Genomic DNA, 13,476 nt, shown 5'->3' with positions numbered 1-13,476 from the left:
GGTGTACTGGCAAGGATTTGGACACAAATCCAGAAGCTACTGCATATGGCTGCCACGTACGCAAGTGTGGCCTGAAGGGTCAGATGCAGATGTAGAACCAGAGAGAAAATAAGTGTGAACGGATTTCCATAGTCTATGCGCAGATTTGAGGGGGAATGAAACAGAGGAGAGGTGAGTGTAGAGGTTGCTCTCTGTGTCTCTGGAATGTCAGTATAATGAGCTCAGGGCCAGCGGAGGATGCTGGGATATGTGTGCGCTGTGTGCATGTGTTGATGTGAAGAGGTTTGTTTACCACCACAGTTGCCAGAGGCTGGACTGGAATTGAAAAAAAAAAAATCTCAAATCCCTACCGAATGAACTGTGGGTCTTGGCTTTAGACCCGAGAGCCGCACTGGGCGCCCTTGCGGCTCAACGCACGGACAAGGCTGTTTTTTTTTCTTTTTTAAGAAAAGGATATTCCATCTCTGCACGGATGTCATCTAGTCGGTGAGACAGCTCGATGGAGTCTTCCTCCTTATTTTCATTAAACACCTTCAGCTGAATGTCGAGCTCCTCCGTCTCCTTCAGCTCCTGTCATTACAGAGGGTGATATAAGAAGAATGAGTGACTGATGAACGCCTCATCATATCAGATGGGTAAAATAGCAGGAAGTTGGAGGGGAGGAAAAAAGTCAGCTAGAATGTATTGCATTTTACATGGCCAGCTTAAAGGCCTCTAAAACAATTTAGCAAGCGTTATAGCCGTGCTTGTGTACAGTACTTCTAAAGAAGGACCAGTTCACTTTCAGCTGCACCTAACACTTGCTGAAAATGAGAGAAAAAAATTTGGCTTCTAAAAATTATTAGCCTTGCTGTGAAATTTCAATCAATTTTCAAAAAATTCACAAAATGTTTTTAATTTTAATTTTAATTATAATTATATATATATATATATATATATATATATATATATATATATATATATATATATATATATATATATATATATATATATATATATATTTATTTATTTATTTTTATTATTTTTTTTCCCTCAAGAAAGTTGTCTCTTTTTGTTTGGCTGGGGAAAAAAAACTTGTAAAATTGGTGTAAAAAGGTTAATATTATTAGCCCCCTTAAGAATTTGGACAAGCCAAAGACCACTGTCTGTCCAATGACTTGCCTAATTAGTTAAGCATTTAAATGCACATCCAGCTGAATACTGGTATCTTGCCAAATAACTTGTAAAATATTATGTACTGTCATCATGGCAGCAACAACACAACAATTTTATTATGTTATTTAAAAAAATAATAAAATATTAATTTATTCAAGAGTTATTTAAAAAATTGTTTAAGAATAGGGATGTCCAGATCCGATCACATAATCAGAAATCAGGCCCGATCATGCAGTTTCAGACTTGATTGGAATCGGATGTTACCTCCCGATCAGGACTCGAATATATATGTATATATATATATATATATATATATATATATATATATATATATATATATATATACTACAGAACAAACCATCATTATTCAATAACTTGCCTAATTACCCTAACCTGCCTAGTTAACCTAACTAACCTCGTTAAGCCTTTAAATGTCACTTTAAGCTGTATAGAAGTGTCTTGAAAAATATCTAGTAAAATATTATTTACTGTCATCATGGCAAAATATTAAATAAATTAGTAATTAGAAATGAGTTACTAAAACTATTATGTTTAAAAATGTGGTCAAATATATATATATATATATATATATATATATATATATATATATATATATATATATATATATATATATATATATATATATATATATATATATACATATTTATAGTTCAACAGAAGTGCTCTGTTTGTCAACAGAGTTGTTGAAATTTCAAATAAGGTGAATTAAATAAAAAAAGGAACATTCTGGATCTGTTTCTTCACTCTTCTTTATTTATTTTTTATGTATTATAGAAGTATCAGATCGAGTTTCGGTATTGGTAGATACTCAAAATCAAATGACTCTGATGAACCTGATGGGGACATCCCTATTTAAAAATGTGTTAATTAAAATTGTAATAATAGAAAAATAATTAACATTTCATTGGAGAACTAATAATGTGTTAACTACTGTATAATACATTACAACAAAATCTAAAAATATGGTTATTAAGTGTCCAGCTAGTTTGAGAGTGAAGCAACACTATGATGTGATATTTATTTATTTATTTATTTTTTATTTATTTTTTTTGCAAGCTTGTTATAACATTATTTTTAGTATTTTAGTAAATTATGTTTAACAAACTCCACGTCTAATTCTGTTGTGCTATGAGAATTCAAAAATACTAAACATCGTGCCAAACATCAACCCAAGTTGGTAATATGGATGGCTTACAAATCTGCTGTTTACAAAAAAAAAATCATCATCATCATCTTTAAACAAAACATTAATGCAAAAATGCACTAGCCCTTTTAATATATATATATATTTATTTATGCATGCAGTCTGTTGAACTATAAAATATCAAATAATCAATCAATTTATAAATCAATTAATTCATTGCTGGTTCACAAATTAGGCTGGTAAATGTTCAAGTCAAAAGCCATTGGCAGGCTATGCAAATTGTTACCTTCAGGTCCTCCCTGTACACATTTCATTCACAGATTTTAAAATTCTCAAAACAGCAACTGTAAATGGAAAAATAATTTTAAGTCTTGCCCAAATTTCCTTTTTAAAGAGTAAAAAAACTGAAGCCCTAAGGTGAAAAATACCTGACATTAATAAGACTATAATGTGACTGGGTATTATGGTATGGATGATTTCAGTTGGCTGCTCCACTCTCTCCAATGGTAGAGCCACAATAATACCAGCATATGCCCATAATAACAACAACATCTCTAAAAAAATTGCGCTCATCAAGTGATTTAAAGCTCAGGTGTCACTTAAAACCCTAAGCCTGATTACAGTTGCATTGAGCTGAAAGTCAATCTTTTTTTCTATGAAAAAAACAGACTGTCTTGCTATGTAAACCTGCCTCATATGTGACAGTTATAAAGAAGAGCAAGAGATAAAGAAAGAGAGGATAAAAAAGGTCCGCTTTACAGCTCTTCTATGAATCACTGCTGGTGTAGTTTATGGACGGTGAAAAGCCAAATGTAACCCAATTTCTGTAGTTATCAATCAGTGGACTATACTTCAGGCATGCCATCTGTCTTAAAGGAACAGCCAACCAGAGAGGAAAAAGCACAGTAGGAGGCAGGACCGAGTCTCTTTCGCTTCCTTGAACACACACACACACATCCATCTCCAGAAATGTGTATTTTCATTTAATCAGACACTATTTCCCATCTTTCCTTAAGAATTCAGCACGTCTCATTTGTCTTTCACTTTGTTTCTTTCCCTTTTGCACTTGCCATTTGGAGGATACTAAAACCTGGAAACTCATTATTCACAATTAGAGAACAATGTCATATTTAATTGTCCTATTAAACTTTCAAATACATTATTCATAAATTACGATAAGCTCATCATATGCGGGGGTAGATTGAGATAATTATAATAATTGCAGCAATAATATAGGGAGCAGTCAAAATGACTTATTAAAAGTGAGGAAATGCCCACATAAATGAGATGGTGAGTGATGTGCTGGCCTGGTTGTGGGCTTTGTGGCAGCGAGGAGCACAGATCTGGCTGCTGATTGATAATGATGTGTAAGGCGAATGGCCTTTATGAAACAAAGCTGTGCCATTAGGGAGGACGACACCAAACCGGGGCACATTTCAGTAGTTTTTAATAGCTCTGTTCATTTGTTCAAAAGTTTCTGATGTTTTGTGAGGCCATTTTTTTGGTCTTTGTTTTGTTTTGTCAGCTTTCACTAGTCAGTTTTAACACCAAACTCTTTCATTAAAACAGTATCTTTCATTTGAAGATAAACTACAGATAAAATAAGTTTTTCAATTTATTTAAAAACTTGAAAAAACAGACAAACAGGAAAAAAAAGAATGTAGCTGTCATTTATAAATTATAATTTACCTTCCTTACAAAAGAAAATACAAAAACATGTCATTACATCATGTGGTTAAAAAAATGGGAATTGTGTCCAATAAAAAGTGTCCAAAATGAATAATACAGGAAGTAGTGATCCACGCTTATACCGATATTCGTTTTGACATTTTATTTTTCATCCATCAGGAAACCTTCAAAGCCTTCCTACAATAACTTCCTGCAATTAACCCTTTTACACGTACGATCACACCGGTGTGATTGGAACGTTCAGAGCGCACGTCATCAACTGCTAAATCAACTTCTAATCTGACAGTGCACAGAAAGAGGTGCGCAGAACTTGTCATAAATCACAATATATCTGTACTTTCAAACAAATAACATTTATTTTAGGTTTCAGATATTCAAAAACTCATAACCACAAGCAAAACATACCATTTAAGGCTTGTAAAATACACCTGGATGTTTATGGAGATGACAATGATTATTATTTTTCAATAAATCTGGACGATGTGCTTTGTTCACGTAAGATACACACTGTTTTTGTTAATACTATTTCCTTACCTTCATGTATTTTGGAAGACAATTATGAATAAACATGACGTAAATCAAGCAGCTCAGATCTCTTCTGCGGCTGTTGCTAGAAGACATACAGCTGTGCGAAGTTAATGAGAAGTATATTATTTATAAATTACGCATTAATTGTATTTTATCATTTAAGTGTCTACCCCTACTTCAACCCTAAACTCATCCCGTACACTAATTTTAAAATATTATGTGTTGTACAGTGTCACAAAAATTATGCTATATTGACCTGAGTATCCTCAGCTGTATTCCATCTAGCTAATAAAATATTATTAATGTGTAATTTATTAAATAATATAAATATTTCTCGATAACTTCTGATCGCAACTGTATCCCTTCTAGCAACAATGCCAGCATCCATTACACATCATATAAATAATACGATCATTATTAAACTAATCTATTCTGTTCTGTTACATATTTGAGAATCGAAGTATCAGAAATTTCACAATATAATCGGAACATTTGTCAATATTTACAGAAAAGGGCAAAAAGAAACAAAATACCTAGATCTACATAAAATATAAATAGATCATTGGAGCTGGTGGATCATGTGATCCATTCAATCTCTCCGCCCTCTTTTTAAATCAATAATTTTGTTGAAGTCATCACTAATTAGCCAGTGTTAAATGACGCACCAAGTTTAAACGAACGAATTCAGGAGTGCAGTGCAAACTAAATGAAACAAATAATGAAATAAAAACTACTGCATTTATTAAAAAGTAACAAAAATAATTTACAATGAATTCATATTAATATTATATAATGAAGTAAACATTATAATATTATTAAATCAAATAAATAAAGCAAGATAAAGCAAAAGATTTACTTACTGGTAGGATCTTTTTGAGGCCGCAGCGCAGAAACTCATTTCGTAAGTGTATCCTGAAGTCTAAATCATCCGGGGAGGTAACGAGGGCATTGATCAGCTGCATACAGGCCACCTGTTTTCACACACACACACACACACACACAGCACACACACACACACACACACACACACACACACACACACACACACACGCACAAGCACACACACACACACACACACACACAATCATCATCATCATTTAATGCAAGCAAATCTTCAGAATCATCCCTTTGGCAATAAAAGATTAAAATGTAGTGCCCTGCAACAGCCTCTTATTCATAGTGCTCTCATCTCTCATCTTAAAGCAAAAAAAAAATCAATACATCACATTAAATAAAATGAAATGAATTCATGAGGATGGAACGAGGCAGTTGGCACGATGAGGAACTGGAAGAGAAAAACTGGGTAAAAATGAAGGGAAAAGATGCGAGTGGATTAGAAAAGCTGTCCAGGGGAAGGAGGGATGGAGGAAGGGAGCAGGCCAGGCTGAACAGATGTGTATTTTTAATTGATTTATCGGAACGGGGCAGTGGGCAGGGAGGAGTGCTGATGGTTCTTAACAGGCTATAAGGTGGCTCCAGGGAGCCGGCCAGGATGAGAAGGAATGCTCTTCGCTTGCTTGATCGATGCCGAGTGGAAAGATCACTCTTGATGGACATGTGAAGAAAACTCCTATACCTTCACAGCCTCGACCTGGGCTTTTGGGGTAGTTTTGCTGTTTGGCCTGTGTGTTTTATTCTCCTGCATGATTTTATTAATCAAGAGAAAGCTCTTCTCTTGCTTGTTTTGCCTCTAAAGAGCAGCCATAATAAACAGAAACCATGCTTGAGCCATGGGGAAGACATTACTTGACATGAAATTTAGGAAATGATGGCCATCTGGAGGAGATACATGGGTTTAATCCATTAATCCATGAAACACTGGAAAGCAATTTAGGTTGAATTCATCCAGAGGAGGGGGGAAAGTTGTTTATTTGGGTTTTTTAGTTCTAATTCTGAGTCTGAGGCCAAGGGACAGAGAAAAAAATGCAGAACTTACTGAACATTAGTTTTGTTTTGGTTTTTATTGTTCTTTTTTTTCATTATGTTTTCCACTGAAATGTATAAACATGTATAAATTTATGGTTTTGAATCCATTTTAATAAAATGGTTAATACACTTTTTTTTACTTTTGACCCACATCCTTTCATTGGATGGATGGATGGATGGATGTCCAAAATGAAAGACAGATGGATGGATGGATGGATGGATGGATGAAGATCATAGAATGATATAATGGTCAATAGGTGAATGGATGGATGGATGGCTGGATGGATGGATGGAAGGATGGAAGAATGGAAGGATGGATGGATGGATGGATGGGCGGTAGGACGGACGAATGGACAGATGGACGGATGGACAGATTGCCAAAATGAAAGATAGATGGATGGATGGATGGATTGATGGATGGGTGGATGGGGACAATATATATATATATATATATATATATATATATATATATATATATATATATATATATATATATATATATATATATAGAATGATATTATGGTTGATAGATGAATGGATGGATTGATTTTAATTGGTTGTAATGGGTTTTTTTTTTGCTTTTGAACCACATCTTTTGACAGACGGATGGATGGATGGATGGATTTGAACCGCATTCTTTTGAACCACATCTTTAGATGGATGGATGGATGAATGAATGGATGGATGGGTGGGTGGATGGATGAAAGGATGAATGGATGGGCGGATGGACGGGCGATTGGACGGACAGAGGGATGGACTGATTGCCAAAATGAAAGATAGATGGATGGATAAATGGAGATAGAGTGAGTGATATAGAGAGAGTGATATAATGGTTGATAGGCAGATAAATGGATGGAGAGATGGGTGGACTATAACTGGTTTTAATGGATTTTCTTAACCACATTACTCAATCTCGGATGGATGAATGGATGGATGGAGACGATATATACAGTAGATAGTATGATATATTGGTCGATAGGCAGATGGATGGATGGAGACAATATATAGATAGAATGATATAATGGTTGATAGGCAGATGAATGGATGGAGAGATGGGTGGACTATAATTGGTTTCAATGGATTTTCTTAACCACATTTCTCAATCTCGGATGGATGGATGGATGGATATATGGATGGATATATGGATGGATGGTTGGATGGAGACAATATATACAGTAGATAGAATGATATAATGGTCAATAGGCGGATGGATGGAGACAATATATAGATAGAATGATATAATGGTTGATAGGCAGATGAATGGATGGAGAGATGGGTGGACTATAATTGGTTTTAATGGATTTTCTTACCACATTTCTCAATCTCGGATGGGATGGATGGATGGATGGATATATGGATGGATGGTTGGATGGAGACAATATATACAGTAGATAGAATGATATAATGGTCAATAGGCGGATGGATGGAGACAATATATAGATAGAATGATATAATGGTTGATAGGCAGATGAATGGATGGAGAGATGGGTGGACTATAATTGGTTTTAATGGATTTTCTTAACCACATTTCTCAATCTCGGATGGATGGATGGATGGATGGATATATGGATGGATGGTTGGATGGAGACAATATATACAGTAGATAGTATAAAATAATGGTCGATAGGCGGATGGATGGAGACAATATATAGATAGAATGATATAATGGTTGATAAGTAGATGAATGGATGGAGAGATGGATGAACTATAATTGGTTTTAATACATTTTTCTTAACCACATTTCTCGATCTCGGATGAATGAATGGATGAACGGATGGATGGATGGATAGATGGATGGATGGAAGATTAATGGATACAGTAGGCAGAATTAAAGATGGATGGTTAGGTAGATGGATTACAATTGGGTTTTTTTTTTGGAACTGTTTCTTTTGAACCACATCCCTCAGTCATGGATAAATGGATGGATGGATGGATGGATGGATAGATGGATACAGTAGGCAGAATTACAGATGGACAGATGGATGGATGGAAACACTCTCTAGATTTAATGATCGATAGGCAGATTGATGAATGGATGAATGGATGCAGTAGGCAGATGACAGATGGATAGTTAGGCAGAACAATGGGTGAATGATAGATAAATAGATGATGGAAAGATGAGGAAGATAAGATGATAGAATGACAGAGATAAACCGATGGGTGGAAACACTTTGTTGTTGTTCCTGTTAAACAACATCATGCCTCCACATCACCAACACCCTTCATATTCCCATTTCAGCAATTATTTCGATTTAAATCATTGATGAGGCTCACTGAGTGAATCTAGATCATTCTTGGAGTTCTCCAGAGGGCAAAAAGCATTTCATCAGCAGCAGTGTCAACACGCCAGCCTGTCTGGGATGATGTTGCAGATAGAGTGTTGGTGCAGGTTGCGGGGCTTATTTTCTCTATGGGTCGAGTGTGCAATCATCAGCCTCTGCAGCACAGTGCCGGAGGTGGAATCCAGCAGAGTAATTAAGAAACGGCACTGCTGGGACAATTTGAAGTTTGCATGCTTGCGTCACTGAGATGCCGTGACGGCGAAAACGCAATTTAATCACGTTTAAAAAGTCAGGCTCTGTAGCTCATCGCAGGTTTTAAAAGTGTTTAATTTCTTTTAACCGCTGGCATTGGAGAGGTGTTTTAATTTACTTGACAATTAGCGGCGGTTCTTTTCATTAAAATCCTTTTTTTTCCAATGAGGAAAACAAGGCAAAAAAAAAATCAAAGGGATTCATTGCTTCCTTCTCCATTCACTCGCCCTGTATCATATCATCGTCTTCCTTGTGCTCTCAACAGAAACATACAGATTAGGGATTTGGTTAATGAATGTGTGAGAGTGGCTTATTGTGGTTGGTCACAGATCACTGCAGGTTGTGGAGAAGCGGAGAATGATAAATACAGGTGTGATGCTGCATTCTTGCCCTTTTGATTCAGTTCCTCTGAGACCAGACTGGAGAATGCCGAGAAAAGGTAAGAAGTGAAAATGATAAAGTAACCTCTCAAAAAGAGTTTTTGTTGTTGCTGGTTTCCATAGCTCTGGGTTTATTGTGTGACCTGGTTGGGGCTGATTAGGATTTAATAATACACCTCCTATTCCATTAGAATAGCCAGGAGCTAGTTCCCATCTTGTGGTGTAGGTGGCAGGGCTGACAGACGACCAGAGAACACAGTGAGAAGAGGGATGGGGTACTTGTTTACATGTCAAGCTGAGCCGTGGTGCTGAAGAACTTTGAGTGACAGATGTGCCAATTTCTACCTGGCTTCAGCATCAAAAAGAGCACTGCGCATGAAGAGGCCTGACGCACTGACTGACACTAAATAGAGTAGATCTATATCTGCAGCCCTGGGCAAGCAGAATTCTGATAATTATTTTTTGAAATAAGTGAAATAAAATATGAGGGAGTGTAAAATTTTAAAATCCGTCTGATGATATGTGTTCTGGAGTTTAGCAGACACAACAACTAACTTACAGACAAAACAAATAAATAAATTACTAAACATATAACAAAAACAGAACAAATAATTAAACAATGGGAAAAAACAATGAACAATCGATAAAACCAAATAAAAGCATTTGGGTATAAAAAGTAGGGATGCATTAAACTGGCAAAATCTATCAGTCTAAAATGGAATCTGGTTTTGCCCAAAAAGAAAAAAGGCCAAAAAAAATTAGCCTAAAATAAGCACCACAGTGCCCATCAGTGTTCAGTATGCTGGTTTCACTCTCAAATGCAGAAAGTGGTGTGCTACAAAACCCATTCAGTTCAATGTAAAAAAGTAAAAAAATAAATAAATAAATAAATTATATATATATATATATATATATATATTTTTTTTTAATGAAGCATTTTATTAAATAAACTAAAATAAAAAATAAAATAAAATTGTATTAATTTGTATTAATTTTTAAAATAAAATAAAATAAAATAAAATTAAATTAAAATTAAATTTGAAAAATAAAATAAAAATAAATAAAATAAAATAAAATAAAATAAAATCAAAAAGAATTTTGTCTCATGGATTTTTTTCTGACGTTCTAGAGGTTCTAGAAGGTCTGTGTATTTAGAGATTTTACCACACTTGATCCACATTAGCATGCAGCATTCACCACAAATATTATTCAAAACACACCCACAATTCACTACATAGTAAAATAAGTGTAGATGCGGTTACTTGCTTTTTTCAGTCATCTGAGCAAGAGTATATGTAGCTGTGTAAGTTTAGTTAGACTTGGAAAGGGCAGCAAACTGACCTGCAGCTGCTGGGCTTCGTGGTTCTCCAGCCCTTCCACTATCGGAGCAAACCTCTCCTTATTATTCCTCTCTGCTGCAATGGTCATAGCTGCCAGGATCTTATCCAGACTAAAGCAAAACAAGATGACAGAAAGCAATGCATTTAGGTAAACATGCTTTTTATCAAGACAAGACAATGACATTGGTTCGGAAAATTCACCCGAGATGGTCTAAGCTTGTAATCGCAGTCTCAGACGTTTACGCAAGAGACCAGGAACAATGTTGCAGTCATTTATGTAAAAATTATAGTCCACTGTGGGTTTCCAATACCAAAGCAAGCCTAGTGTTCTATAGTAATAAGAAACAGGGCCAACATGATGCTTCGGTTTTTAACAGTAAAATAGTGAAGTAGCTAAATACAGTTAAAGCCAAATTATTAGCCCTCTTGTGATTTATTTTCGTTTTTCAAATATTTCCCAAATGATGTTTAACAGAGCAAGGATTTTTTCACAGTATTAATATATTTGTTTTTCTTCTGGAGAAAGTCTTATTTGTTTTATTTTGGCAAGAATAAAAGCAGCTTTAATTCATTTAAAACCATTTTAAGGTCAATATTATTTGCCCCTTAAGCATTTTTTTATTATCTACAGAACAAATCACTCGTATCAAAGACTATAGAATACACAAGACATGTCACTCGTATTGTTTTGAATGGGGAAAAGTGTACCAGTCAGTATGGCAAATGAAGTCCCGCCTACCAGCACAGGAGCCAATCAACGACTGCCATAGACTGACATTTCTCCAGAGAAGCTCGGACCAGACGTGTGCCTTTACAATAGTTTTTGTGTTAAACAAACACACTGGAATCTCAGCAAATACTTGCTTCACAGACATTAGAAATATATCCACATAAAGCTTGAAATCTGTACTTTTAAATGAATCAACTACATTTTGTTTTGTATTCTGTATGAAACGAACATGAAGTAGAATCAGTCCTGTCACATCCATTTCACATGACAGCAACTAATGCCCACAAACTTGTAAACAAAGAGTCGTTGTCATTTCTGGAGGAGATTCGCCATCAAGACCATGTTGTGGATTACTTCAGAAGAGCAGTGTGATCAGATGATCATTATCCAGATGATGATAATGTGTAGAACGGCCATAAATGAGGTTGGTGTCGTGATCTTCGAGTGCTCATGTGCAATACCTCGGGCAACATGAAAAAATGCTAATATTCTGACTTTTACTGTATGTTATATTCTACAGCCGTTTTATGACAGAAACAATCACTGGTAATGTGCTGTGATGCTAACTACTGGACATATTTAAGTCAAATAGCTTTAAATTGAAAATATTAGATGAATATCATATCTGCCCCTTCTCCCAAAGTGAACCCTTAAGAATATAACAATACGTCAAAAGCAGTAATAAGCGAAAAGATGTGTTTGGAATGAAGTGCAATAATTGTTGGTGTAAAAACAAATTAGGACTTTATAAGACTCTGTTTTGCTGACTCTGGTGGATTGCAGCTCATGGGCGAAGGGAAAGGAATAACAGAATGCACCATAGACAAAATTCTAACTGCACAACAAAACCAGTGCATGAGTAAAAATAGCCCGTTCGGGAAAGAGATTGTGTCTTAATAGCTTGACATCATGTTACTGGACCTGCTTTCATCAAGGAAAGGCTAATGTTCCTTTTATCAGGCAGACCCAGGGATAGAGGGTTGTAAGAAGAAGAAGAAGAAGAAGAAGAAGAAGAAGAAGAAGAAGAAAAAGCAACTACAGTAGAAAAATGACAATGACACTCATTAAAATAAATAAAAGAATATAGGATCAAAATAAATGTTATTATATTTTGATCATTAAAAACAGCTTTCTGACAAACAAAATCATAAAAATAGGACACAGTGTACTCTGTTAATATAAAGGATAGTTTTCTGCATTATAATTGCTATTGTTTTGCTTTTTGTCTTATGTTTATATATATATATATATATATATATATATATATATATATATATATATATATATATATATATATATATATATATATGTATATATATATATATATATATATATATATATATATATATAGTTTTTCAGGTGTTTTACCTGTATTTAGAGTTTTGCATTGAATTTTTTTCATTGTGCTAATATAATTTTCTGCCAGTTCTGTCCTGCCAGAAAATTACCAGAAGTTTGACCAATTGAATAACTGATATAATTAATTAATTTATTTATTTGTTTATAGTGTAGGATTTAGCGGTAAAGCATACAGATTTTTTAAATGTTGTTATAATTTATGCTATTTTTAAATAGTCTTAAAAAAACAAAAACAAACATGTGATTCTTGCTCAAAATATGCCTGACAACATTTTTTACATCTATCACATTTTAGTATGTTGCTTTTGTAAATCATGGTAAAAATACATGATTTATGCATTTGCAGATTTTTTTTATTTATTTAATTTCTTGGCTCAAAAAAGAACTCCAAATAAATAGACAAACAAACAAACAAATAAATAAATAAATAAATAAATAAATAAATAAATAAATAAATAAATAAATAAATAGGCAGATTAGTATTATTATTGTTTTAATAATAATAATAATAATAATAATAATAATAATAATAATAATAATAATAATATTATTATTATTGATAATAATAAAATTATTATTATTATTATTATTATTATTATTATTATTATTATTATTATTATTATTATTATTATTATTATTATTAAATAGGCAGATTATTATTATTATTATT

General features: G+C 34.0%; 1 protein-coding gene across 6 annotated transcripts in view; it reads right to left on the bottom strand.

Annotated features, from left to right (window-relative positions):
* The window catches only part of diaph2 (diaphanous-related formin 2), a 763,661-nt gene that overhangs the window by 555,429 nt on the left and 194,756 nt on the right, over nt 1–13,476 (bottom strand). For all 6 annotated transcript variants that reach the window (XM_056472168.1, XM_056472167.1, XM_056472172.1 and 3 more), the window contains 3 exons: nt 10,719–10,827; nt 5,398–5,508; nt 458–570 (listed from right to left, as the gene is read on the bottom strand). In XM_056472168.1, coding sequence (XP_056328143.1) covers nt 458–570; nt 5,398–5,508; nt 10,719–10,827 — 333 coding nt within the window. The remainder of the gene's footprint in view (nt 1–457; nt 571–5,397; nt 5,509–10,718; nt 10,828–13,476) is intronic.

Source organism: Danio aesculapii, chromosome 14 (genome assembly GCF_903798145.1).
Source record: "Danio aesculapii chromosome 14, fDanAes4.1, whole genome shotgun sequence".
In the NCBI taxonomy this organism is placed as follows: domain Eukaryota; kingdom Metazoa; phylum Chordata; class Actinopteri; order Cypriniformes; family Danionidae; genus Danio; species Danio aesculapii.
Note: the sequence above shows the minus strand (reverse complement) of the source record. Positions and strands in the feature narration are given on the sequence as shown.